General features: G+C 35.8%; 1 protein-coding gene across 1 annotated transcript; it reads left to right on the top strand.

Moving 5' to 3' along the window:
• The first annotated feature begins 1,911 nt into the window (after positions 1–1,911).
• On the top strand, positions 1,912–25,929 carry FEM1C (fem-1 homolog C). Its single transcript, XM_003900010.3, has 3 exons — positions 1,912–2,315; positions 3,164–3,897; positions 21,160–25,929. Exons 2-3 carry the CDS (start codon positions 3,354–3,356, stop codon positions 22,467–22,469), a joined length of 1,854 nt encoding a protein of 617 aa, XP_003900059.1. The 5' UTR covers positions 1,912–2,315; positions 3,164–3,353; the 3' UTR covers positions 22,470–25,929.
• Positions 25,930–27,823: the final 1,894 nt, after the last annotated feature.

The following is a 27,823-nucleotide window of genomic DNA, read 5'->3' as shown; positions in this document are numbered from 1 at the left end:
GGCCACTGCACTCCAGCCTGGGCTACAGAGCGAGACTCCATCTCAAAAAAAAAAAAAAAAAAAAAAAAGAAAGAACTGTGACATATGCTGGGGATAAAACAGCCAGTCCTCTTGGTTGGTTAATTTTTATGGATGGTCGATCTTATCCTTTATACTCTGTTCTTTTATATTTTCTTCTCAGTGGCAATTACCTTAACTTTGGTTTTGGGAATCTGATGTTGAGTGTAGTCTGATATTGACTACCTAAGGGAAACACTATGCTAGACTTAAAAATTAAGACTGTAAAAACATAAGAAATGTTTAGAGTATAGAAAGGAAAAGCAAAATATATAGTTGTATGAAAATTATTTCAATTATGCAAAACTACATAAACTTCTGAACACTACAATATACAAAAATAAAGTTGTGATTTTTTAATAAATGTTTTTCATTATGACTTCTAACATAATGTTATTGATTACATATGCTGAGGCTCAGACTGCCTACTGTAATATTCTATTTCTCCTAGTGGTACTAAAGAATTATGCGAGCTTAATTAAGTTCCCTCAAACAAAGTGATTGAAGGTCCACTTCACTCTTGAAGGTCCATTTTCAAAAATTCTGTTTTCTCATCAGGATTCATTATGGGCGTTATTCCCCAAACACATTTAAACTTTTTAATCCTAGTTTAATGCAACCTAGGACTTAGCATCACAAATTCCAGAGATTTATCAACTACTGTATGAAGAAGTAATTCTTTTCATTCATATATATAACCTTTTTAGCTTTATTTCCCGGTTTTATTATTCAGAGCTCAAGAACTTGATCTCATTGACTTTACATTGTTCTTAAGGTTTACCATTTCTCATGGCCTTTATATTTTTTAGAGGCTACTTTAAAAAGAGAGTCACGTTTGGCAGCCTCCAAAACTAATCTCATTTCTGAAACTTTGGTTTCCTCTGTGTGTGTTCCGAGGTGTAATTATGAGCTTGGTAATTTCCAGGGCCCACTGTAGGGGTCCGCGTGTTTCCTAAACAAAGGAATGAACACACAAGACAACACAAGACAAGACAAACATGGCGGCCGCCTCGAATGGCACGCTCGGCTTTATTTTATACAGTTGTTTGTGGAATGTTACCAAGTCACAAGACACATTGTTGTTTTTCTGACCTTTCCCTGACTTAGTTTGCAAGAGCAGGACTTATGGGGAACGCCCTGCTTCCTTTGCAAGAGCAGGACTTATGGGGAACGCCCTGCTTCCTTTGCAAGAGCAGGACTTATCGGTCAGGAACACCCTGTTTGGGAGCAGGTAGTCCTCTACAGCCCACCAAAATAAGGACAGAAGACTAGTCGAAGAGCCTTCATGTGTGTGAGGGTAATACTGGTCCCCGCCCAAATTTGAATTTTAGCTCCCATGATTCCCATGTGTTGTGAGAAGGACCTGGTGGGAGATAATTGAATCAAGAAGGCTGTTTCCCCCATGCCGCTCTGGTGGTAGTGAGTCTCATGAGAGCTGATTGTCTTGTAAGAGGTTTCCCTTTTTGCTTGGCTCTGATTTTCTCTCTTGCCTGCTGCCATGTAAGACGTGCTTTTCCCCTTCTGGCTTGATTGTGAGGCCTCCCCAGCCGCACAGAACTCTGAGTCCATTAAAGCTTTTTTTCTTTATAAATTACCCAATCTCGGGTATGTCTTTACCAGCAGCGTGAAAACGGACTAATACACTTCCCTTCTGGGGGCTCTGAGATGGGATCGAAAGATTCCCTAAGGGAGCACCCCCAAAATCCGAGTGGAGAGGAGCCAGCGAGATCTCAGAACTCCAGCTGCCTCAGGCCGCTTTGATGGGCGCAGATCCGCCCCCTCGCAGCGCCCCGCCCCCCGGCACGTTGCACGCAGGCACGTCCTTCCAGCAGCTCACGGCCCCGCCCCCGCCCCGTCGCCCCGCCCCGGCCGCGACGACCCGACCCGCCCCTAGGCGGTTGCTGGCAGCGGCCGCCGCCCTCCCCCGGCCCAATGGCGTGGCTGCACAGTCAGTGATGTGAAGCTCTGCTCAGGCTTGTCCGGCCCCCGGCTCGCAGCCCATTACACCATCCGTCGCAGCAGTAGCTGCAGCCGCTGCAGCCCGAGCTGACTGAGAGGGCGGGAGGCAGCTCGGGTGGCGGGGCGGGGCGAACAGCGCGGCCGGATTCATTCCTGTGGGGCGCGGGGCATGGAGGAGCTGTGCGGCCGCAGGCGGAGCAGGGCGGCCCGGGCGGCGGCGGGGACAACGGTTTCACTTTGAAGGGGACGGCCAGAGCCCGAGTGACCAGCGGCGGCGGGGAGGACTAGTCTCCGGGCAGGTAGTGGCAGCGGCGGCGGCCTGCCAGGGCTCGGGCCGGGGCCTGAGATGCCCGCGGAAGGCCTGGGCGGGAAGGAGGGCGCCGGGGGAGCCGAAGGCGGGCAGCGGGCTGGAGGCCACAGGCTTGGCCCATCGGGAGGGGGTTGTGGTCAACGGAGGAGATTGGGGAGGGGGTTGCCGTTGTCTAGAATAGGGAGAGGAGAAGGTTGTGTTGGGGCGACTGTGGTTTGAGGAACCTGCGGATCATCCCTTGGCGGGGGGTGGGGGGTGATCAAAACGGGGCGGGCGAAGTTAATGACTAAAAGGCAGGCGGATTTCCTGAGAGCCGTGAGTAGTTTTAAAGGAAAGAGAATCTTTCGGGGCAGAGTTTTGGCCTTAGCCGAGGTTTGGTGTATCCGACCTTTTTGTTCCTTCTCGAAACCCGGCCTCAGTGAGGCCTTCCAGCCTGGCGCCCTTGGCCAGCTCGCCTGCAGTTGCAAGAAAGAGAAACATTTCTGAACCCGAGTCTCCTGCCTCTTTCGGTTGTACGCTCCCTGGGCGTGTGCAAAGCAAAACTAGAACAAAGCTTGGCTGGTTAGAGCTGGAGGCGAAAAAACGGGCTGCCTGTAGTGTTTAAATTTTCCGCACATAGAGGAGGCTGCCTGCGACCAGAACATTTGGGTCTCGGTGTGCCCTTCTGTATTTTTCTTTACCACCTTTTCTTTGGGGGTGGGAGGTGGGGTGTGGTACGGAGTAGTGCCTGAAGTATAGGTTTTATTCCTTTCTTCCTACAGAAATGGAAATTAAGAAGTGTTTTGCCTTCTTCTATAGAAAATTAAATGCTGCTACTTTTTTTTTTTCTTTCTCTAGTTTGGTGCCCTGGTTGTCAGATGTTGGAAAGCAGTAGGACGGAACATACTGTGTGTGGTTGTGTATCCGTTCTGGGGTGCAGCAATTAACATTGAACTTTGGTTCCTGTGCCTCTTGCCTGTGTCGATAGAGTTAAACTGGAGCTCTACTTCGAAAGATAAATAAAGCACAGCCTCTCAACTGGACATAAATGGATCTAAAGACAGCAGTATTTAACGCAGCTCGGGATGGCAAACTCCGGCTTCTCACCAAATTGTTGGCAAGCAAATCCAAAGAGGAGGTTTCCTCCTTGATCTCTGAAAAAACAAATGGGGCCACACCACTCTTGATGGCCGCCAGGTATGGGCACCTTGACATGGTAGAATTCCTCCTAGAGCAGTGCAGTGCCTCCATAGAAGTTGGAGGCTCCGTCAATTTTGATGGCGAAACCATTGAGGGGGCTCCCCCTTTATGGGCCGCTTCTGCAGCAGGACATCTGAAGGTGGTCCAGTCCTTGTTAAATCATGGAGCATCTGTCAACAACACGACTTTAACCAATTCAACTCCTCTTCGAGCTGCGTGTTTTGATGGCCATTTGGAAATAGTGAAGTACCTCGTAGAACACAAAGCTGATTTGGAAGTGTCAAACCGACATGGGCATACGTGCTTGATGATTTCATGTTACAAAGGACATAAAGAGATTGCTCAGTATTTACTTGAAAAGGGGGCAGATGTTAATAGAAAAAGTGTTAAAGGTGAGTTCAGCTTCTTTGTTTTTCTCAGCGTCTACCACTTATTTTCAGGAAGTTTGATACATAATTATAAGCACTGGTGTTGAGTAAACCCACATTGACAGACCTGTTTTGATTAGGTAAGTCTTCCAGTATGACTTTGTTGAGTGTTTCTCTGATGTTTGGTAATACGTTGAAAAAATGTGATCAAAGACTTCTGTTACTCTGTTAAGCAGTATTTTCTCTCTTATTTGGAGTAATTTAAAATTCTTGGGAAATGGGTTTCCCCGAAGTTATAGATCATGTTAGTAGTAGCCGTTCTGAGCCTTTAGGCTTATACTTAATCTACTTGGGAATATGGTTAAGTGTAATACGTTTTTCCTAGCTTTTTGTTGTCTTGTTTTTTTGTTTTTTAGAACAACCTTGGAGTAGAAACTACTGTAGTTATTGAGTCATGGTCTTGTTTGTTCTAGGTAGTCATTTCACTTCTGACAGAGAAGGCTAGGCCAAACTGACCTGGAAGGATTAATATCAGTGGAAAGGAGAAAATCTGTTCCCTTATTCTATATTTGTTTGTAGTCAATAGATAATCCTTTTATAAGAACATGCATTAAATATAGCAAGACAGAAAACACATTTTTAAAACTGCTTCAATACTGAGTGTGAAAAACAAGGACTAGATTAAACAGATGTGGATTTGTTGGCTAGCAACAGTGTAAACACCTTTGTCCAGAAGAAGGGCTCCGGTTTATGACTGTATAATTTTTATTGATTGTAATAAACTAAAAGCAGGGAAAAGTAGTTCAGAATTTTTCTTAACCCTTAAAAGCAACTGTCTTGATAGCATAATTTTGATACATGAAAACCTTAACTTTCCTTACACCAATCTATTTATACGACAGCAAAATAATTCACTACCTAATTTTTAAAAGCTATTAAAATTTAAAAGTAGCATATAGACATGTTAAAAAAATCAGACAGTGTAAATTGGTTTACATTGTTGGTTTACATTTGAATAAAAAGTCTTATTCCTGATTTCTAGATGTCTAAGGCGCTGGCAACCACTATTTACAGTTTTTTATGTGTCCTTTTAGAGCTGGTCTATGCAAATACAAGCATACTTGTCTACGTACAAGCATACTTGTTTGTGTAGCCTTCCGTCTAGTGGTTGATTACATACTTTTCTATCTTTATTTATTTTTCTAACCTTGGATGTCATTCAACTTGAACACACATACCTACCTCATTCTGTTTCATGGCTATACAGTATTTCATTGTATGAATGTACATAATTTATCTAGTCTATTGGTTGATATTTAGGTAACATCCAGTACTTTACTAATATAAACAATGCTGCTGTGAACATTCTTGAACAAAAATGTGTCTTAGGTTCTTTTCACACTTGTGTGAGAATAAACTGTAGTATAAATACCTGTGTTTAGAATTGCTAAATCAAATGTAAATGTATGTACATTTGCAATTGTGATAGTGTCTGCCTTTCAGAAAGGTTAAACCACACAATTACGGGGCACTGTATAGTTACTGAGCATATTTACTGTAGATAGTGTGATCTTTTATAAAAATGATACAAGATCATTGTGATTTTTCTGAATTTTTTTCCCAGAGGAAGTGTAAAAATCCCACAAAATCCCAGTACTCAGGGATAATACTTCCAAAGATACTTCTGAATTTTGTGTACCGATGTATGTATGCAGTTTTATATGCTGTTCTATAACCTGTTTTTAGCTTAATAAATGTTTAACATTACCAATTATAGCTCTTTAATTTCAACAGCTGCACACTCTTCTACTAATGGAGTTTTATGTTGCTTCCAGCTTTTCAGTATGATAAAAAATGTTTCTGTAAACATTCTTTCTAATAAGTGTTTTCATTTGTTCCTGATTATCTTTAGAGATGGCTTGGTAGATCAAATGACAGCATGGGTTTTTTTTTTTTTTTCTCCAAACAATTATTCTTTTGAAGAATGCTTGTTTTAAGACAACAAATTACTGCTGAACTAACCACGTTTGAAATCATGGCTGCTTGTTTAGGTTTGTTGAATTTTTTGTTTCTTTGTTTTGGGCTTTTTATTCATCAACTTGATGTAGAGATTATTGATAAACTCATATTTAAATCAAATTGGGATATGTTTTAAACTCCTATGCTGTTGAAGAGATGAGAACTGGTATTACTTCCCTTATATTTTTCAAAGCTTTATATACTTATGGAGATATAGTATATGAGATAACTAATATACATAGCTCATATTTTTTCAGCATTTTCTCCTGAGAAGCTGCGAACAGTATTTAACTTGATTACCTTTGAGCTCTTTCAAAAGAATGTTCCTTTTATCACCACTGTCATCTTTTAGCCTTATATGTGAGGATATGTATGTTCTCTCTTTTGACCAAACTAATTCTAAGTCATTTTTTCCCCCAGTGTTAATATCTAATATGTATGTCTTTTAAAAAACTACATATAACATGAGAAAACAATTTCATCCCAAAAATTGTTTTCTAGTAACCTCAACTTTTTACACATACACATGCATATAGATATTGTCACTTTATGTGCAGAATTTTTACCTTTTCATGGTATCTTTTAATTTACATAGTGATTCTTCATGAATGTTGGGGGCAGATTAAAGTACATGTGCATCCTCCTCCACTCTGATCCTGAAGCTTCACTACTCATTCTCTCATTGGTTCTGGATTTTTTCCTATGGGTTAATGGTAACAAAAACAGGAACCAATTGGAACTAAGGCAGGGACACTGGAGAAGGATGTGATATAGTGGCAAGAGAGGATTTTCCCCCACTTTTTTAGCCCCATTCAAAAAGTAGAAAAGATTAATAAAACTAGAGTTAAAATAGAATAATTCCTTAGGACACTTTGTGTGTCATTCACTGGAAATGGTTCTGAGGAAAGAAAATGTCAATACATTGTGCTTGGTCTGCTTAAAGATAAAACGCATGTGACTTCTACATTCCATTACTTTTAAACAGGCGTTGATATTTGAATATATTATTTAACCTCTTTTCATTACTTTTTAACAGGCTGTTGGCATTTTGAACATGTTTTAACCTAAGGTGGAATTCACTAATTGAGAGAGCAGTAGTTGAGTCCCTCAGTGTGCCAGGCTGTTAGACTTAGGATATACAAAGAGGAATAAGACAAGATATCCAGTCCTTGATTCCCTGCTCTTGAGGAGCTCATGGTTTGATTGGAGAGACAGGTTCATAAGCAGATACTTAAACCACAGTATGGTAAGTGCAACAGTAGTGCTTTCTTCTATTAGATATTTGGAAATACCTTATCCCCAGCAACTTATAACCTGAGGGGACAATGGGTTTCTTTTCCCATGGCATTCCAAAAGGGGAGAAAATCTTTGATATATTTAGGAATACCTCTTCAGTTTAACAGTCATAGCAATTGAGTTTTGAGACAGGAGTTGTTCCTATTTAAGAATCTAGACTAAATCTGAAGTGATTAGGTGAGTCCTCGGAGCTATCACAGTGATCTCAGCGCTTCATGGTTATAGTCATCTTTGGCTTCTTTTGGTTCTTTTGTTTGTTTGTGTTTTGGGGTTGTTTTTGTTTTTGTTTTTGTTTGGACTTAGAACTTTGCAGATCCAAAGTGAAGTCCTCTTCAGTGCCACTTTAAACCCTAATTCTAACAGAAATTGAGCAGCTAAAAGTTCTTGATTCAGTACTACAGACCAATAGAAAACTGTAGGCTCAGATTTGGAGACTGGCTCCGGAAGACACTCAGTCCTCATTCATCAGTCAGTTTAGATACCCAAAATAATTAAGTAAATTGGTAATAAGGTAATTAACATGAACTTTCTGTAGGCAAGGCATTCTGTGGGACATTTTGGAGGTGATGACAAGACACGAAGTGTCACATTTTTAACTTCTGAAGGAATAGTATAAGCAATCCATGCTGTAGGATTTTAGAGCAAGTGTACTGACTAGGAATGCTTCATGGAGAAAGTAGTAGTTAAACAGGGCCTTGAATTTTGGGGTTTAGATCTACAGACAGTTTGCAGTTTAGATCTGCAGAAAGTTTGTTGGGATGTAGATCGGTAGAAGGGTTTTGGCAGTTTTGCAGGTTTAGAAAATGGCATAAGGAAAGGCACATTGAATAATATGCTTGGAGGGTCTAGGAATTGGAAAGTAGGCATATTTGAACTAAAAGGCACTCAGGGCTGGATTTTAAAGGACATTTAATCGAGGTACAGGCGTTGGATTTTATTTTTCATGCCAGTGAAAGTTTTTCAGGAGAGGACTAACTGGAGTGGTTTGTTTGCTTGCTTGTTTTTAGAGAAAACTTATCTGACTACATTCTACTACAACATTGTGACGTCTAACTGCATTCTACTACCTAGTCTTTGAGGCTAAAGACCTGGTGTTTTTATCCCATGCAATAGGAAGAGTATCTGGCCCTAAATGAGCTTGTTGAGTGGAAATGTTGGATTTAAGAGAGGAAAGATTATAAGCTCCTTGATGGCAAGCACTATGTTTTATAGGCCTTTCTGTAGGGAAATAAATACATGCATGAAGACTTTAAGTAACAAAGGAAGACAGTAGTTGGACAAAAATGAGTAGCACAGGTAGAATATAGGGGTTCAGAAAAGGGAGAAATCCATGTAGGCATGTGGCAAGGATAGCTAGCATTAAAAGGGTTTGAGAGAGCTAGTTCAGACAGATTATTTGCCTTTTCATTATGGAAATTTTCTAACTTACACAGAAGACATTGAACCACTATGTATTCATCATCTTACTTCAACGATTATCCATTTGCTAAAGTTAAAAAAAAAAGTTTCTACTTTCCTTTTGTTTTCTATAGTAATTTAAAGCAAATCCAAGGCTTTATGTTATTTCTCTCTCATAGAATAGGCATTTAGAGTATAGATGTATTTTAGTCAAGGAAATGCTAAAGAAAAATCTTATTTAATTCCCCACTGTAAATGCACAAGAATCTCAAATGAGAAAATCTCCCTTGTAAACTAAAAGCTGTTGGTATTCAGATGACTAAGATAATGATTGCTGTCATTTTAGGTTATTTTAGTATACTTTAGTACTATGTGAGTGTTGGAAGCTTAAGTTCTCTTTTCCTTCTTGACTTTGAAAACTCTTCTCAGCTGTTGGTTACCTCAGCACACCTACTTACAGAGAAAAATAAAAGGGGGAAGGGAGGGACTTAAAATTATACTCCATAATATATCTATATTTATTTTGATTAAGCAATAATGTTTAAATAACTTATTAGTTGAATTCATGAACATTTTAATCCCAAATTATGAAGTTACTCCTGCAAGTTGTTCCATGTTCATTCTTTTACCTCTTGTATCCCCTGGCACACTTTTCTGTGTCCTTGGGAAGAATTGGTATCCTAGTTGGATAAACTAAGCTGTAGATGGTGTGCAAATTGTGTTCAATAGGGAAATATCCATGTAGTCCTTTGTCCCTGGAGATTGGATTTTGAACTGTGAATCCTCACAGAATTGAACAGTTTGGTGAGAATGAGTAGATCCTGAGCACTACTGCTGTTGATATTGTTGGTGGTAGTAACATGAACTTAAGATAGAAGTTATGTTTCACTTACTGGCCTTCGGATACAATGTGGTTCCTTCACTGGTTCATTTTTTATCAGATTTTCATTAATTGATTGATAAAATATGTTTGTTTTAAATAAAATTCAGGAAACCCTGGGCATCACATAGATTTATGCTGTTGAGGCATCAGGAATATATGTGATGGACGATAGAAATGGAAGAGATAGGGAGAGACCCAGATGAAAAAGTCACATGGATGCAAATCTGATCAAAACATGTCTTCCTTCTTTTTTTCCTCCATTTGGGAAGAGCTGTGATTGAATAGGGAGTCTGTGAACTAGAGGACAGGGAATTATAGTGTTGAAGTTTTCTGTCATTAGATGAGTTTTGTACACATAATTAGTTGTTTTTAGTCCTCATCCCTTAGCTCCAGTGCTCTTAGCCTTGAAAATTCTACTTAACATCAAGACTCATTTCAAATGCAATTCCTCATCTCCCTCAGGTTATAAGAATGCATCTTACCTCTTTAGATGCAGATATTTTTTAGCATTTGACTTTGTCATAAGCTCAAGGACCTTTATTGTGAAATTTCTGTTTGTTCTTTGCTCAGTGCCTTATACAAAGAATTAGTGAAAGAAGGGCACATAGTAGCCTTGGCACAATTTATCTTCTTTTTTTTAATTTCCTTTTTTTTTTTTTTGAACTTCTGTTCTTGAGTATCTCTCATGATAGACTACACATGGGGAAGAGAAACTTCTAAGCAGAGAATCCTTCTAGTGCTCCTTTGATACCCTAAGTTGTTTTTTTCCTTCTATCCCTTATCTCCTCCATCAACCCACACCTATTAGTTATTTGGGGAATAAAATACTTGGAATCAGCATTATTGTGCAATTGAACCACACACCCTGTCCTCATCTTACAAGTGGACCACCTCTGTACTCAGCCCAACCCCAACTACAAAGTTGAGGAAGGAATGGGTTGGTGCCAAGCATAGTAGGCTGAAGAAAGATGAGGATTATTTATGTCTTTCCAAATAAATCTATTATAAGACCCTCTAATTGTGGCTTCTATCAGTCAAAACTTATACTTTCACCAAAAATACAATATTTTTATTTTAATTGGATTTTTAAAACAGCTTTATTGAGATAAAATTCACAAAATCACTTAAAGTGTATACAATTCAGTGACTTTTTAGTATGTTCAAGGGGTTATACAACCATGACAACTATCAGCTTTTCATCACCCCTGAAAAAATCTCATATCTATTAACAGTCACTCCCTCCTATCCCACCTCATTCCCCTGAAACTGCACAAGTCTTAGGCAACTGGTAATCTCCTTTCTGTCTCTGTAAGTTTGCCTATTCTGGACATTTAATTTAAATGGAATCACATAATATGTAGTCTTCTGTGAGTTGTCTTGTTTGCTTAGTATAATGTTTTCAAGATTCATCCATTTTGTAGCATGTATCAGTGCTTTTCTTTTTATTGCAGAATAACATTCCATTGAAATAAATATATCACTTTTATTCAGCAGTTGATGGGCATTTGGGTTGTTTATACTTTTTAGCCATTCATGGAGAAGTTCTTCTGTGGATATATGTTTTCATTTCTCTCAGGCATATACCTAGGAGTGGCATTGTTGGGTTGTATGGTAACTCTTTTTTTTTAACAGGAACCGTTAAATTGTTTTCCAAAGCAGTGGTACCAGTTTACATTCCTGTCAGCAATGTAAGAAGAGTTCCAGTTTCTCCAAACCCTCTGCAACACTTGTTCTTACTCTTCTTTTTTAATATAGCCATTTTAGGAAGTGTGAAGTGATATCTCATTGTGATTTTGATTTATATTTCTCCAATGGCTAATGACGTTGAGCATTTTTTCATGTACTTAATTCATGTGGTTATTGGCTCTCTCTGTCTCTATTTTGTTTGGAGGAGTTTCTTCATTAACCTTTGCATGTTTTATAATTGGGTTATCTTTGTATTACTGAACTGTAAGAGTTGTTTATATATTCTTATGTATGTCTTTTATCAGATATATCATTTGCAAATATTTTCTCCCATTCTGTGTGTTTTTTTTTTTTTTAATGTTTTTGATGGTGGTGTTTAGACCAATTTGGATTTTTATTTTACAAACTGATTTTTAAATAAATTTTTGTGTCACTTATATGATGTCTTGCTTAAACAAGAAAATTGTTAGGAATAGACTGCAGGATTTACTGGTGCTGTGCCTTTTACTATGAGGGAACTTTTCCATGGATGAAACTTTGTATTCTAATTGTAAAACACACCCATTCCTGCTTTGTCATATGGTTAAATTTAGAATAAAGAGGAATGATACAATTTTATTTCTGTATGGTGTAAAACAGGGCTGTGACTTAGCCCTCCATTTAAATTTATGTTCATATGACTTGATATTGCTATTAGATATATTAGCTATGTGGCAGGTATCCATTTAGCAAACAAGAAAATAAGATTCTTTCTCTATTTTCTTGCTACTCTAGGACCAGCAGCATAGGTATCACTTGGATCCAGCCCAGATGATCTGAATCAAAATCTGCATTTTATTATGATTCTCTGGTGATTTTATACATGAAAGCTTGAGAAGCACAGCTTTATTTGACTTATTCTAAACACACACACAAAGCTTGAAATACATGAGGAACTTACAAACAGCAGAATCTACCAAGTTGTTATTGCTAGAAAAAGCAATTTAAGTTAAAGACATTTTGTGTTTGTTAAATATGTTGCAGTCCTTAGGAGGACATTTTTGTTTTTTAAAAAAGAGCAGTAAATTCTGTCTACTCCATGAGGGTGGTTTAGCAACTGACTTCATCCTGGTGAATCTTGGTAATTTTATCCAAATTGAGATATTTATATGTTATGTTGAAGCTCTTTTATGATTTAGGTGGTTGGTTGGTAACAATCACTGGCCCTTGTCAAACTCAAAACATTTGGTTTGGACCCAGATAATTCTTAGACCTCTAACTAGTTCTTTCTCAAAATACAGCTATGTTTTTGGGTTACCTAATTTGAAAAAAATATTGATTCTATTCCTAGGCACCTAAGCTTCACAGTTGAACATGAATTTTTAATGTCTTACTCACCTCCTATTAAAAGATTACAGGTGTCTTTAAAATTAACAGCAGTGAAGATTGGCACTTCAGATGCTTCTTGAGGAATACTACCATCCTTTAATGCATGAGCACTTACCATAGTTTCCTGACCTTAATATTCATCCCAGAAGCATCCCAGTGAAAATGGCACTTTTCATTCTTCCAGATTTTCTTAGCATTGTTTTTGTGTTAAATTATGAATTTGAAAATTAATATATTTGTATCATACTATTTTAGCTTTCTAGAGAAATGCTTTAACAGAATTAATACTTAATGTTGTGCCATTAACCTGATTTCTAAGAAATGCCTGTTTAACAAACGTGTCTTTTGAGAAATCATGAAATTTTTTTTTTTTTTATGAATTCAGTGCCAGAATATTTTTTTTCTCCAAATGAACTTTTTCTTAGGCATTGAGAATTGTTTAATATAATGTGTTTTTCTTTTTCTGTTCTTTTTTTTTTTTCTTTAGCCAAAGGTAAATTCATTAAATTTCATTGGTGCATATCCTTAATTTCATCTCAGATGCCTGGTAATATTTACTTTTGAACTTTGTGTTGTTTTAGTTTTCATTGTCTTTCTCATTCTGAGAATTCAAAAAGAAGACAAGATGTGGAGATGGAAAATCTTTGGGAAGTACGATCACTGTATTAGGGGAATGTTTTTCAAGGGCCTATGTAATCCAGGGAAAATTCTTGAGCTGAATCTATAGTACTTGGCATGTATTGTTATGCACCAACACTTTAAATCAATTATGTTACCTAGCAAAAAAGAAAATATGATTTTAATGATCTTTGGCATGTTAGCACGTACTAGTTACAAGACCCTGGTAACTCACTTTTTAAATTTGGCTTGTTATACTTTTTCACAAAAAATTACATTTAATAATTATAGCATATCTAATACTTGAAACAACTGACATAGCAAAATATTTACAGTCAATTTTACAAACAACTGGTTATTTTGTATAGTGCTTATACATAGAAAGCCAGATTAATCTCAGAAACTGAAACATAGATATGTCATGAAAGAAAATAAAGTTTATAAACAGATATGAGAAAATATTCTGTTTACCAAGGAATAGAGGTAATATAAATTAAAAAGTTAATTTCAGTTGTAGAAAGAATACTATAAAGTGGAACTTTAAACAGTTGTTATAATCCCGTTGGTAGTGAATTGAAAATGTGTATTAAGCCATCACACATTTTTGATTCTATTTTAGCTAAGCATTAATTTTTTTTGTCATTTGTTTATTGACTTATTTACATGCAATAAAATTCATACTTTTTTGTGTACAATACTGTAATTTTTGACAAACATATACTACTCATTTATTAAAGGTAAGAACAAAAATGTCCTTCATGCTACTTTGCATTAAACCCCTCTCCCAGCCCCTAGCCCTTGCCAATCACTGCTTTGTTATCTGTCCTTATAGTTTTTTAGGCATTAATTTTAATAGTAAAAATTCTGAAGCAGTGCAGATGTCCATCAACAGGGAAATGTTGATGTAAAGTATGACATGTTCCCTTGCTTGAACTTTCACCATAAAACCATTAAGAAGGATTATGTAGAATCTGTGTAGTTACAGAAACTATGCAGATGATGTAATAACACATGATGGAATGCCCAAGATGTAGGTGAAAAGCAGGAAACAGTTATATATATACTGATTATAACTTTGTCAAAACATACTATATAAAAAGATTTGGAGAAATGACACAAAAGTTATAATTGATTTAAGATCATGCTTTTTTTTTTTTCTTTTGCCTCTGTTTTCTAAGCTGTAAGTAATGCTCTAGGCTATAATTTAAAAACTTACCTTTAGGGCCTTCCAGGGCAGAACAGTGTAGTGATTATACACTTAACCTGTTAGAGTAATTAAAAAGATCTCCTTCTAGGATATAACTTTTTGAACTTATTTTGTCTGCAAAAGCTAAGATTGAATTACTTTTTATGATATCAAATATTAAAAATTTAGAATCTACCTTATCTTTAACAGTGTGCTAATTGCTTCTGGGATATAAAAGAAATATAATACAGGATCCGTGTACTTTAAGAATAGACTGTTTAGGTAAGGACTTATTTGTGAAGCAGTAGCATTATACTATTATAAGGTATTATAATAGTAGCTATGTGAATAATTATTAGGATGACTCGTATATTTATTCACCAGGTATTTTCACAATGATAAAATCGATATGATACAACCAAGAAAACTTCTTTAAGCAGTTGAAATTTCTAGTGAAATTTGAAGTACAAGAAGTTAAAATGGTAAAGAAGGAAGTGCATTATAGAAAAATCAAGAACAGAGGCATAGAGGTAGAAGTGAACAGGGCTGTTTGTTCCCGGTGCTGGGAGAAGTACTTAGGATCGAATAATGTGAAGCATAAGCAGAATTTCTGCCTTGTGTGTGGGAGATGCAGACAGTGTCTTCTGGGGTTAGAGCAGGTTTGGCAAACTATGACCCAGGGTTGAAATCCAGCCCACCCCATTTCAGTACTGCCTGAGAGCTAAGAAAGGTCTTTACTTTTTTGTAATGGTTGAGAAAGACATCAAATGAAAAATATTTTATGACACATGAAAATTACATGAAAATCAAATTTTGGAGTACATAAGTAAAAGTTTTGTTGGAAAAGAGACATGTCCATTAATTTAACATACTACCATAGCATATTTCACGGTACTTGGCAGAGTTTAATGGTTACAACAGGGACCTTATGGCCTGGAAACCTAAAATGCTATCTGGCCTTTTACTGGAAAAGTTTGCCAGTCTCTTAGTTAGATGCACAGTGAATCATTCATTCCGGAGATAATGAGAAATGAAGTTAAATAGATAAGGTAGGGAAATATTTGTTAGTCTTTTAAAATACATATCCCTGAATATCCAATATTAAACTTTACTTTACATAATGTTTTCTGAAACTATAGATTTCTTCCTCATTGCTCTCTCCACATAGATAGTGCTTTTGAGAATCAATGATGTAGAATTTTGAAGGCCATCTCAAAGATTGTCTGCTTTTCCTTAGAGGAAGTGTGAAAGCTTTCTGAGTTGGAAAGTGATGTGACTGGTTGAAGTTCTATTATGAGGTTTGGTTTTATATTAGATATAATTTATTCACTGAGGTTTAATATGACTGGCATTTAAAATATGACCTTAGAAATGAGTAGTACACTGAACTGGCAGTTGGGAGACAGGAGTTTATATTTTCCCACTAAATTCTCTTTTCTATTTGCATGTAGAATGAGTTTATCATCTCTACCTTGCAAAGTTATTAATATAAGATTAAAAGGGGGCAACAGTTAAATAAAATGTAGGAATATAAAAAAATGCTATATTTGCATACTTGTCCCTTTTTTCATTAATTTTTTTTTTACTGTTTGCTTTTACTTTCTCTAATTTACTGTTTTTTCTTGTAACTTCTTTATATAGAAACAGCTATTTTTTAAGCCTTTTTATCTAATTTGTTATTTAGTGTTTTTATTTCCATCCAGTTAAAAATATTTTCTGATTTTCATTGGGCTTGCTTCTTTGACCAACGAATTATTTAGAAGAGTATTAATAATTCAAATAGGTTTTTCTAGTTATCTTTTTGTTTTGGATATCTAACTTCATTCGTAAGTGGACTTAGAACATACTCAATGACTTCAGTCCCTTGACAGTTGTCGAGACTTGCCTTATGGCTGAGAATATGGTCAGTATTTGGATATGCTCCCTGTATCCCTCGGGGCAAAATTGTTTTCTATGGTTATTGATTGCCATGTTCTTTTATTTATGCCAGTTAAATGAAGTTTGTAATGTTCAAATCTTTATGCTTGCTGGTTTTGGTCTTCTAAGCTGAGAAAGATATGATTAGATGTACTAATGTTTGCAGATTTGTTTGCTTTCCTACTAGTTCTGTCGATTTTTACTTTATGTAACTTAATTCTGTGTTATTAGGTGGAAAGTTTAGAATTGTATCTGTATATTTTGAATTTTTTAACATAAAATATTTCCTTTTGTTGCTAATTATGTATTTTGCATTAAAGTCTACTTTCATATTTTAATATCAGACAGCTTCTTAATATTTAGTTTTTGCAAAGGGTATTTTTTTCCCAACCTTTCATTTCTGAAGATCATTTTCTACCCATATATTTAAGGTGTGTCTTGTGGGCAGTGTGTCTTGAGTTTTCTTAGTATCTTCAGTCTGACAGTTTTTGTCTTTTAAGTTTTTGTCTTTTCTTTGTATCCTCAGTCTGACACTTTCTTTTAAATGTTTAAATTAAACATTTAGTTTACTTACATTTAATGTAATTCCTGATATTTTTGGATTTTCATCTCCTGGGTACTTTTCTGATTTTTATTTGCCCTGCCTGTTTTGTATTCCTTGGTCTTTTTTGCCACCTTTTGGATTATTATTTCAATTTTTTCTCTTTGTTAGAGAAAATGTAGTTATGTGCATGCCCTGTATTATTTTAGTAGTTATTCTAGGTAGCATTACTTTGACTTACCAAAGGCTAACATAAATTTCTCATTTTATATCTTTACAATAAAAAGATCTTAGAACACGGTAACACCACTCTCCTTACTGTCATGGTATTGCTGTTAAATGTTTCATTTCTATGTATGTATTTCAAGCCCTACAATATATTATTATTTTTAAAATCAATATTTATTTAGATATACTCACAAATTTACCCTTTTTGTTGATGTTTTTGCCTATATCTCCAGGCTTCCATGTGGCTCATCTTCCTTCTGCCTAAAGAACACCATATAGTATTTAGATCTGCTGGTAATAAGTATCTTAATTTTTTCCGTTTCATTTCTTTCTCTCCTGAAAGGGTTCTTTATTTGACATTTATTCTTGATACGGGTATAGAATTCTAAGTTGGCAGTTACTTTTCTTTCGTGCTTTTAAATACCATTTCATGTCTCCTAGCTTCTGTTGTTCCTGATGAAAACTTTGCTATAAGATTGTTGCTCTTTTATAGGTAATTTCCATTCATTCTCTTGTTTTAAGATTTTTCTCTTTGTCCTTAGTTTTCAGCAGTTTTGCTGCGTTGTATGCCAATGTGTTTTTCTTTTTATTTATCCTTCTTGGAGTTTGCAAAACCTACTGAATTTGCAGTTTAAGCTTTCATCAGCTTCTGAAAATTCTTGGGCTTTATCTTTTCTTAAATATTGCTTTGGGACCCATTTTCTTCCTCTTGAATTCTGGTTTTGAGTATGTTAACAATCTTCTGACATTGTTCCCTCTTTCTCTTACAGTCTCCATCTTTTCTGTTCTTTTACCACTCCCTGCTTCTTTCTGTATATTTTCATCTGACTTATCTTCCAGTTACTAATTTTCTATTCAGCTGTGTGTAAATCCACTTTTAAAGCCACCCACTGAGTTTTTCAGTTCTAGAATGTCTACTTGAATTTTCAGTTTCCAGTTTTCTGTTGAATTCCCAATTTTAAAAAATCTCCTTGAATATGCTAAGCATAGCTATTATTTAAAAATCTGTATTGATAAACTGCACTATCTGGGTCTCCTGGTGGGCTTTTCTGTCAGCTCTTTATTTCTGTTGTTTTTTATGTTATGGTTCCTTATTTTCTTTTCATTACTTTTGATTGGATACCAAGCATTACATATGAAAAATATAAATAATTTGAACCCTACTATGATAATATCTTCCTCTAAATAGTATTTATATTTGCTTCTGGCTTTTAATTATGTATACTAGCAATCCTGGATTATTTTAATTCAATAATGAGATGATCTTAAATTAGATTTAAGTTTTTGTGATAGCTAGTCTATTTGCAGTTAACTTTAACTCCCTAGGGTTAAAGTTGGAGCTTTAACGCAAAGTGTGGGGAATTTTCTAAGTTCCTTTCTTAGCAGGCTGTAGGCTCCATTTTTCCCCTCTATCCCTGCAAGGCTGTCAGAAGTCCTGCTCAGTTAGTTACTCAGCTAGCTCTTCCAGAGTTGGTGGAGGCCATTGTGGGAAAGCTGCCTCAAGTTCTGGACTTGACCTCTCTAGTTTTTTCTTCTTCTGCATATTGTACCCTTGTTATGTCTTATCCTGTCAAGCAGATTTTTAAAAATACATTTTTCAGCTTTTTTAGTTGTTAGTGGGAGGATGATCACGTTACAGGTGTCTCTGCCATTACTAGATGTGAAAGTCTTCCTTATTGTTTTTTTAAAGCTACTTTTTTTCTCCTGGTATGTGGGTGTATTCAGAATAAATATATTGTATTTTTTCAATAAATATAGAAATATAGTTCATTAAATTGGCTTTTGTTACCTCTTTTTTTTTTTTTTTTTCCAGAGGCGAAGTCTCGCTTTGTCACCAGGCTGGAGTGCAGTGGCGCGATTTCCGCTTACTGCAACCTCCACCTCCCAGGTTCAAGCGATTCTCCTGCCTCAGCCTCCCAAGTAGCTGGGACTACAGGCACGTGCCACCACGCCCAGCTAATTTTCATGTTTTTAGTAGAGACAGGGTTTCACCATGTTGGCCAGGATGGTCTTGATCTCTTGACCTCGTAATCTGCCTACCTCGGCCTCCCAAAGTGCTGGGATTACAGGCATGAGCTACTGCGGTTGGCCAGCGTTTGCTACATTTTATTCTTGATTTTGTGCTACTCTGAATAGAGAAAAGTGCCATCTAAGCCATTTCTTTATATTCAGATTTCTCTTATATTGCCTATTTCTTAGAAAAACATGGGGAATAGTGGTCCTCAATACAAAAGAGTGTTTAAAATATACTTGGTATAGTAGTCATGTTTAATTGAAATTATTTTAAACAAATGAACATCGATAGTTAGAAGGTCTGGGCTCTTTCAGTGCTTGGTTAGCTTACTCATTGTTAAAACATTTTATCAAAAACATTGTAGACCATTGAAACCTTGGGTCAGAATAATTATATAGTCCTTGTAGATATCATAGAAGACTAAACAGGATAAACTTGTGGAAGGACTCAATTTTTCATATAATAACTTGTTTTTTTCTAACTTTAGTTACAAAGCAGATTTATTTGAAGTATTCAGGTTTAAAATACTTTCTGGTACACATGCTGTGTTGGGCATTCCCAAAGCTACCCCCGTATTTGGAGGTAACTCACCATACAACTGTACTTATAGGTAAGATTTATTACTGTAACGTCATAAGGACATGCAACTGAATTATGAGGGGTAAAGGTGCAGGTGAGGTGTAGAGAAATCTTTAGGTGTTTTTATGCTTTGTTCCTCTCGTGAAGGGTCACACAGAGCATATTCTTCCCCAGTAATGTAAATACATATGTGTCTGTTTCTACCAAGGGAAACCCAGTGCTAAAGGTTTTTATTGGGGGCTGGTCATGTAGGTACCCTTTGCCTAGCTCATACCCCAAATTTTAGACTCCCAGAAAGAAACCAGACATTCAGCATAAACTGCATTGTTCATACAAACAGTTTAGGTACGGTGAGACACCCTTATCATTTAGGGAAAGTTTTAGATCAGTAGAGAGAACTGTTTACCAGCCAGGTTCCCAGCTACCAGCCAAAAGTCCAACTTTGCAAGAAGGTCTTTCTAAGGATAGCAGTCTCAGCCTGCCATGCTACCTCTTTTCTACAGACATGCCTAAAATGACTGACTGTTTAAATTTTATGTAAACATTGTATGTAAATAGCAGAGATCGGCATGATAATTCCTATTATGACGATTAGTAAAATGTTTATCATTAAACTTAGCTGAAATACCTGGTGTTTCTGATCTCTTAATATGTTTCATACAGGCTTTTACTAATGTGCCAGTGCCGGTTGTCAGTTTTAATCTGTGTGTGGGAAGAAAAGGACAGTGTTAGAACATTTAGTACAGCTATAAAGAATGTTTAAAAAGTTAAATTATAATAGGAAATAATCCATTATGAAAGGACACTTCAGATATCTCCTTTTAATGTTCATATTGAACCACCCACATATTTTTCAGATTCCGTGGATTTGTTTTTCTTATGAGAGCTTTTTGGGGAAAGTCCTTTGTTACCAAGAATTTTGTCTAAGATAGTTGAAATTAACTTGGCAATCAGAAATAAATATTGAAAAAATAATTTCTGAGTCAAAATGAAGAATCTTAGATATATTAAAGACCAGTCTGGCCGGGCATGGTGGCTCATACCTGCAATCCCAGCACTTTGGGAGACTGAGGCAGGAGCATTGCTTGAGTCCAGGAGTTTAAAACCAGCCTGGGCAACATAGCAAGACCTGGTCTCTAAAGATAAAAAAAGACCAATTCCTTGTTTATAAATGTGGAAACTGACTTGGAAGTTAAGTGACTTGTCAGTAAAATGGTGAATAGCTGGTTATTTGTATTCTATCCATTTTTAGGTCATAAAATATGCACTTTAAACCATTAATGAAAAATACCAAGAGACCATGGATTAGTCTGAATTTCTTCTGGTGACCTTGGATGTCTTTTTATGACTAATTTGGTCATGTCATTTATTCAACAAGTTTAGTATCAGACACTAGTTTTAGGTATTGGGGGAAATTTTTTTTCTTGTCTGTAAACCAAATATGTCCTACTTAGGAGCTTAAAGCTGCCTGCTTTTTAGGTTCTAAAGTGCATATACATATTACATTTTATTTTGGTGCCTCAATGTATGTTATTTCTTTTTTTCTCTCTAAGGTAATACTGCATTGCATGATTGTGCAGAATCTGGAAGTTTGGACATCATGAAGATGCTTCTTATGTATTGTGCCAAGATGGAAAAGGATGGTTATGGAATGACACCCCTTCTCTCGGCAAGTGTGACTGGTCACACAAATATTGTGGATTTTCTGACACACCATGCACAGACCAGCAAGACAGAACGTATTAATGCACTAGAGCTTCTGGGAGCTACATTTGTAGACAAAAAAAGAGATCTGCTTGGGGCTTTGAAATACTGGAAAAAGGCAATGAACATGAGGTACAGTGATAGAACTAATATTATTAGTAAACCAGTGCCACAGACACTAATAATGGCTTATGATTATGCCAAGGAGGTGAACAGTGCGGAAGAGCTAGAAGGTCTTATTGCTGATCCTGATGAGATGAGAATGCAGGCACTATTAATCAGAGAACGTATTCTTGGTCCTTCTCATCCTGATACCTCTTACTATATTAGATATAGAGGCGCTGTCTATGCAGACTCTGGAAATTTCAAACGATGCATCAACCTATGGAAGTATGCTTTGGATATGCAGCAGAGCAATTTGGATCCTTTAAGCCCAATGACCGCCAGCAGCTTATTATCTTTTGCAGAACTATTCTCCTTTATGCTACAGGATAGGGCTAAAGGCCTGCTGGGTACTACTGTTACATTTGATGATCTTATGGGCATACTTTGCAAAAGCGTCCTTGAAATAGAGCGAGCTATCAAACAAACTCAGTGTCCAGCTGACCCATTACAGTTAAATAAGGCCCTTTCTATTATTTTGCACTTAATTTGCTTGTTAGAGAAAGTTCCTTGTACTCTAGAACAGGACCATTTCAAAAAGCAGACTATATACAGGTTTCTTAAGCTGCATCCAAGGGGAAAGAATAACTTCAGCCCTCTTCATCTGGCTGTGGACAAGAATACTACATGTGTAGGGCGGTACCCTGTTTGTAAATTTCCATCTCTACAAGTTACTGCGATACTGATAGAATGTGGTGCTGATGTGAACGTCAGAGACTCGGATGACAACAGTCCCCTACATATCGCTGCTCTTAACAATCATCCAGACATCATGAATCTCCTTATTAAATCAGGTGCACATTTTGATGCCACAAACTTGCACAAACAAACTGCTAGTGACTTGCTGGATGAGAAAGAAATAGCTAAAAATTTGATCCAGCCTATAAATCATACCACATTGCAGTGTCTTGCTGCTCGTGTCATAGTGAATCATAGAATATATTATAAAGGGCATATCCCAGAAAAGCTAGAGACCTTTGTTTCCCTTCATAGATGATAACTTGACTGTATTTTAGCACTGTTAAAGCACGAATTGGTAACAGTTGTTTCATAAATGAGCACTGTTGTGATAACACCAGCATTCATTTAGCTTGATTGATATCATCGTGCTCTCATTGGCTAAAGCATTATAAGCATCAAATTTACAACATTGGTTTCCCAGTATTTAATATAAATATACCATATAATATATTGTTTGTGAATTATTGAGAAATGTAACATTCAAATTTCTAAAATTGTCTGCCAAAGGCTTATTCATTCTGGTTTTGTTTGCTGTTGGGTGTTTGCGGCAGAGTTAACCATTTTTCCATGGTGTCTTTATACTTTACTGGTTTGTGAATTTTATACAATTGAAAGTCTTTTTTCCTTGCTGCTTTCTTCTCTTCTCAAGTTTCCCCCATTTCTACTTTATTTTTTGTTCTAACCATTTCTACTACAGTTTTCTCCTTATGGACCCATGCTAGGTTGTACAAACTTTAAGGACTTGTTACCATTTGCAGTTACCATAAGTGCTTTATCTTCTCTATGCACAGGCTTCAACTTGACTGTTGTATGTTAGCATATTTTCTATGCAGCAGTTGGTCAACTTCAACTCAAAACACTGTTTTCTTATGTTTGTTACAAAGTTAATTTTTTGAAAGTACTCTGTAGCATGACAATTTTTAGACCTGCAGGTTAGCTATTTTAGCTCAAGCTTTTTTGTTTGTTTTTTTCTTCATTTTCTTCACATCTGAGGTTTCTTTCTCTAATCCACTGAAATTATTGTGTGCTAAATTTGGGAAACAGATCTATTCTAACTCATTAACCCAGTTGAAATTTAGGTCTGTCATCTTAATATATCATGCAGTAAAAGGAAGAATCTTTTTAAAGTGACCCACCTTTCATGCTGCTCCAGCATTGTCCTGCTTGTGCTGATGGTGTGATTAGGTGTAGAGAATTTGCTTAAATTTAACTTCAAAGTTTATCACACAGCTTAATGAGTCACATTGAAATATTCAGTAATTGAACTGCAAATCACTTTTAGTTACAAAAAGAGCTAAAGCATGTCAGTGGCATGATGCTTGCCAAGCCAGATCTAGGCATCTAGGATAATTAAGGTATTTTAGTACGCAATTTACTGCCATAATATCAAAGGTCAGTAACAGTGTTCTTTCTTTCTTCAAGCTTACGTATACCTTTAAAGATAACTTGCATGAATTACTTTGATTACTTTGGTCTCAATTATTTGTCACCCTAGTTAAACATGAAAGGTTGCAGTGCTTCCTGTTCCCTTACTGGAAGTTAGCTTTTTCTTTTCTCTTCCTTTCTTCCTTCCTTTCTCTCTCTCTCTCTCTCTCTCTCTCTCTCTCTCTCTCTCTCTCCCTCTCTCACTCCTTTCTCTTTCTCTCTCTCTCTCTCTCTTTCTTTCTCTCTCTCTTTCTCTTACAGATTTGCTAATGCCACAGAAAGGGCTCTTTTAACTTAAGATAAGTGAAAAGTACGAAAAAAGATTCAGGTAATTATCATTCAGCACTTTATTGTAATTCAGAATAAAATTTATGATGGCATATTTGCCCTGCATATGTCTTAATGAAGTTGTTCTGAATAAAAAGCTTCTTATTGATTTGAGAAAAACTCAGTTTACCTGTGAGTTTAATGAGCTGGATCACTCACTTGGATTTTTGTGTTGACATTTTATTCTGAGGGTTGATGTTACACTATTTAAGGCGTCATCAATGCAAACAGTCACATTAGGTTTGTCGTCATCTTTAGTTAGTAAAAACCTTGTAATGAAGAGTAGTAAATAAGAGAACGTTAGACTTTTTGGTTAAATAATTGAGGTTTAATTTTTAAAAGATATTCTTACTCATTTGCTTGGTTGTAAATTTGATTTCACCATTAAGAAAAGGTAAATTGGATATAAATGAATGCTCTCAAACCTTTTGATGAAGAGGTTTTACTATCTCTTATTGTGGGAAAATTTGATGAAATATTTGAACTGTCACATGTATTAAGAATACTTTGTGATTTAGACCAATATTCTAGAAATATCAAATGTCAGTATTTTGAAATCATCTGCCTCTAACTTTGTGGTATAAGAATTATATATCAATAAGCTATTATTTTTATAAAGGAAAACTTTGCCATTATAGTAAATTACATTAGTTGAGCTCGATAATTTGAGGATAAAAGATGACAATTGGATTTTTAATTGATTTAGTATTTCCTCCTACTCTTTGGGGGCTGGGTGGGAGGGCTTATATGCTCTTAGAGTGAGGCACATCTCACTGTTTTGCAGCTGAATTTGAATTTTGCAACTTCTGTGTAAAGTAAGGATTTCTTCAAATAGCATTTTTGCACCACTAAAAATAGATAACTTAGAACTCAGTCTTGATAACTGAAATGACTTATTTCACTTAGAATACATTTCTCCCTTCTCTGCCATCTCCACAAATGCCATTGGGAGGTTTTGAAAAACCAGTTCGTTTAATAGCTCAAAATTGTCCCTGATTTTATTTTCTTTTAGGGAAAATTGTTTCATAAATGTGACACTGATAAAGCCTTTGTCAGAAAGTATTCTCAAAATTATGAGATGGATTATAATAAAATACTTAAATTTGTGTTATTTTTTGAACCACAGATGAGTACATTTAATAATGAACCAATTACACTCATGTGAGTCTAACTAAACTGTACACTGTAGCATGGTGTTATTGACTGGAGTTAATGTGTAAAGTTATTAACATTTCTATGAAAATACCCTTTTGGGGCCTCCTGAATTTTAGATGTTCCACTGTTTTGATCATTCCTGTAAAAGAAATGGTCATTTTACTCAGATGCCAGTCTACTTTATAAAGACAAGTGGATTATAGACTTAAAAAAGTCATTTTTCTTATTCATAAATCTGACAGGCATAAACTCAAATCAAAGATAATTTGGTGCCCGTTATGAATTTGAAGTTCAGTGATAGCTCACTTGTAAAGTGACTACCTGAATGTGTATAGAGACCCCGGTCTACTATGATTTGGGAAAATTGTTTAGGTTATATGGGAAAAGTAGCTCTTTAAAAATCATATTGCCCAACAGAAACCTTAGGCTGAATTTACAGGTATGATAATTTTTGTAATTAATTTTCTTAGAATTGTGCAGGCTGGATGAGATAATAACATACTCTTTTACACTGTAACAGCAGCATTATTGCCTAGAACTTTAACCATTTTAGGGTTAGATACTAAGGAAACAAACTAATTGGTCATCATCATTTTCTTTTTCTCTTTTTCTTTTCTTGTGTGTGTGTTTTTTTTTTTGCCCTTCTGTATCACTAAACAACTAGTTTCCCTCCCTTTTGTCAGTTCCCACTGTGTGTTTTTTCAAAAGAAGTACTGTATTCGGATGCCAGCTAATAAATTGTCACACAATGGAAAATCATATGCCACAACATTCATTGTAAGGTTTAATAAAATTAAATTTGCACCAAATTTAAGTGTATTCTTATTAACTCTTAATACTTGATTGGTATTATTTTAATGCAAATGATAGTAGACCCCTGTTTCAGAAAAACCTAATTGATAATTTGTGGCCAGTTAAAACTTAAAAGATAGCATTTATTGTTAATATTTCTATGTAAGTATGATTTATGTACAGTTTATTCTAAATTTTTTTTCTAGTAGAGATCACAGAAACTAAAGATACGGGGAGACTTCTGTTGTCAACTGCGTAAGAGAGGGGATGCCTTTAATTCTTGTTTTTTAATTGGTTTGCTATGATCAGAAGTATATCATAAACATATTCTTATGAAGGCAAGTTTTATACATTTGTTTTCCATCACTTTTCGGTTGTAAAATAAGCAGTCCTTGTCTTTTTTTATGTTTAACTTACCTAATACAAAGAGCTCTAGTTGAGTCAGAAAATGAATTGGCTGTAATTTCTAAACTCTAAGCATAAATTGAAATCTCCAGTTTTATAGGTTTTTCACTTTTGAATTGTTAATATCCCTTATTCATGACAAGTATAGACTTTGTCTTCCTTTGACAGGACCCTTTTAAACGTAAGTCTTCTTTACCCTTGGTCTTGTGGTTCTATGGTTGTCTGCACTATCACCACCAATATTTAAGAGGACTCTTACCAAATTTATAAGTAAAAGAATATTGTATTTTTAAGCCTCTAAATAAGAAAAAGTCTTAGTATGTCCTCAAGATACTCTATTTCTTTAAGATACTTAGTCTTTTTATCTCTGTACTAGTGGATAGAACCTTCTTTGTTGAGAAGTTTGGGGCTGTGGGAGTTAAGTGAAGTTATTGATTCCTGGGTTCCATGTTACTTTATTGCATGTTTTTTTGTAAAGCTCTTTTAAATAAGATTTTATCTCATAAAATTACAGCTTTATATAATTATGTCAATTTAACTGCTTTTTCTAATATGTCTACGTCTGATTTCAAAAGTGAAATAACTCAGTTCCCTACCTTTAAAAAATTGAAAATCCTAGGATTGGTATCTATTTCTAATATATCTTCATCCTTATAATTGTAGATTATACAACTATAAAAGATACTTGTAGTAGTACATAGTTGTTCTAAAAACTAATATCTTAGGTAAGTTTTCCTTTTTTCTTTTTCCCATGTTGAGTCTTAAGTTTTTTCAAGACAAAAATTCTTAAAGTAGTAGTAGCTAAAATTTGGTAAATTATGAAAATGGAATTAGGTCACGAATGAATTTAAATAAGTGTGATCGGTATTATATATTGGAAAGTTGAGTGAAAATTAGGCATATTCCTCATGCTCTTTCAGAGTAATCTTTCACACACACAAAAAATAAGCCTGCATTGTATGCCATTAAGCAACAATATCTTTTTGCTTATCTCTTCAGTAGCTGATGGTAGAATAGCTTCTAATCATCTAAATATAAATTTTTACAGAAATGGTAGAAGCTTTAGTTATACAGAATTTGTAAAATGTATTTAAACCTTTCCGATGATCATCTTAAGAATAAACTAGTGTTTTGTAGTATTTTGCATCACTTCATGCCTAGGATAATGTACTGAGATGTGTCCTTTAAGTGATTTTGTCATTGTGAGAGCATCATAGAATGTGCTTAAACCTAGATGGTCTAGACAACTACACTACACTCCTAGGCTGTATTGTATAGCCCATTGCTCTTACTCTACCAACCTGTATAGTAAGTTACTGAATATTTTGGGCAATTGGAACACAATGGTAAGTATTTGTATATGTAAACATAGAAAAAGTACAGTAAAAATATTGTTTAAAAGATAAAAAAAAAAAAAAACCATGGGGGACTTATCATGACTAGAGCTTGCAGGACTAGAAGTTGCTCTGGGTCAGCTGGTGAGGAAGCGATGAGTTAATGTGAAGG

The sequence above is a fragment of the Papio anubis genome, chromosome 5, assembly GCF_008728515.1.
Source record: "Papio anubis isolate 15944 chromosome 5, Panubis1.0, whole genome shotgun sequence".
Classification (NCBI taxonomy): domain Eukaryota; kingdom Metazoa; phylum Chordata; class Mammalia; order Primates; family Cercopithecidae; genus Papio; species Papio anubis.
The sequence above is the reverse complement of the archived record's forward strand: the minus strand, read 5'-3'. Positions and strand labels throughout refer to the sequence as shown.

Coding starts and splice junctions, on each gene's coding strand:
- FEM1C (XM_003900010.3), top strand. CDS start 3,354: ATGGATCTAAAGACAGCAGTATTTAACGCAGCTCGGGATGGCAAACTC. Junction 3,898..21,159: donor TAATAGAAAAAGTGTTAAAG/GTGAGTTCAGCT, acceptor TTTCTCTCTAAG/GTAATACTGCATTGCATGAT.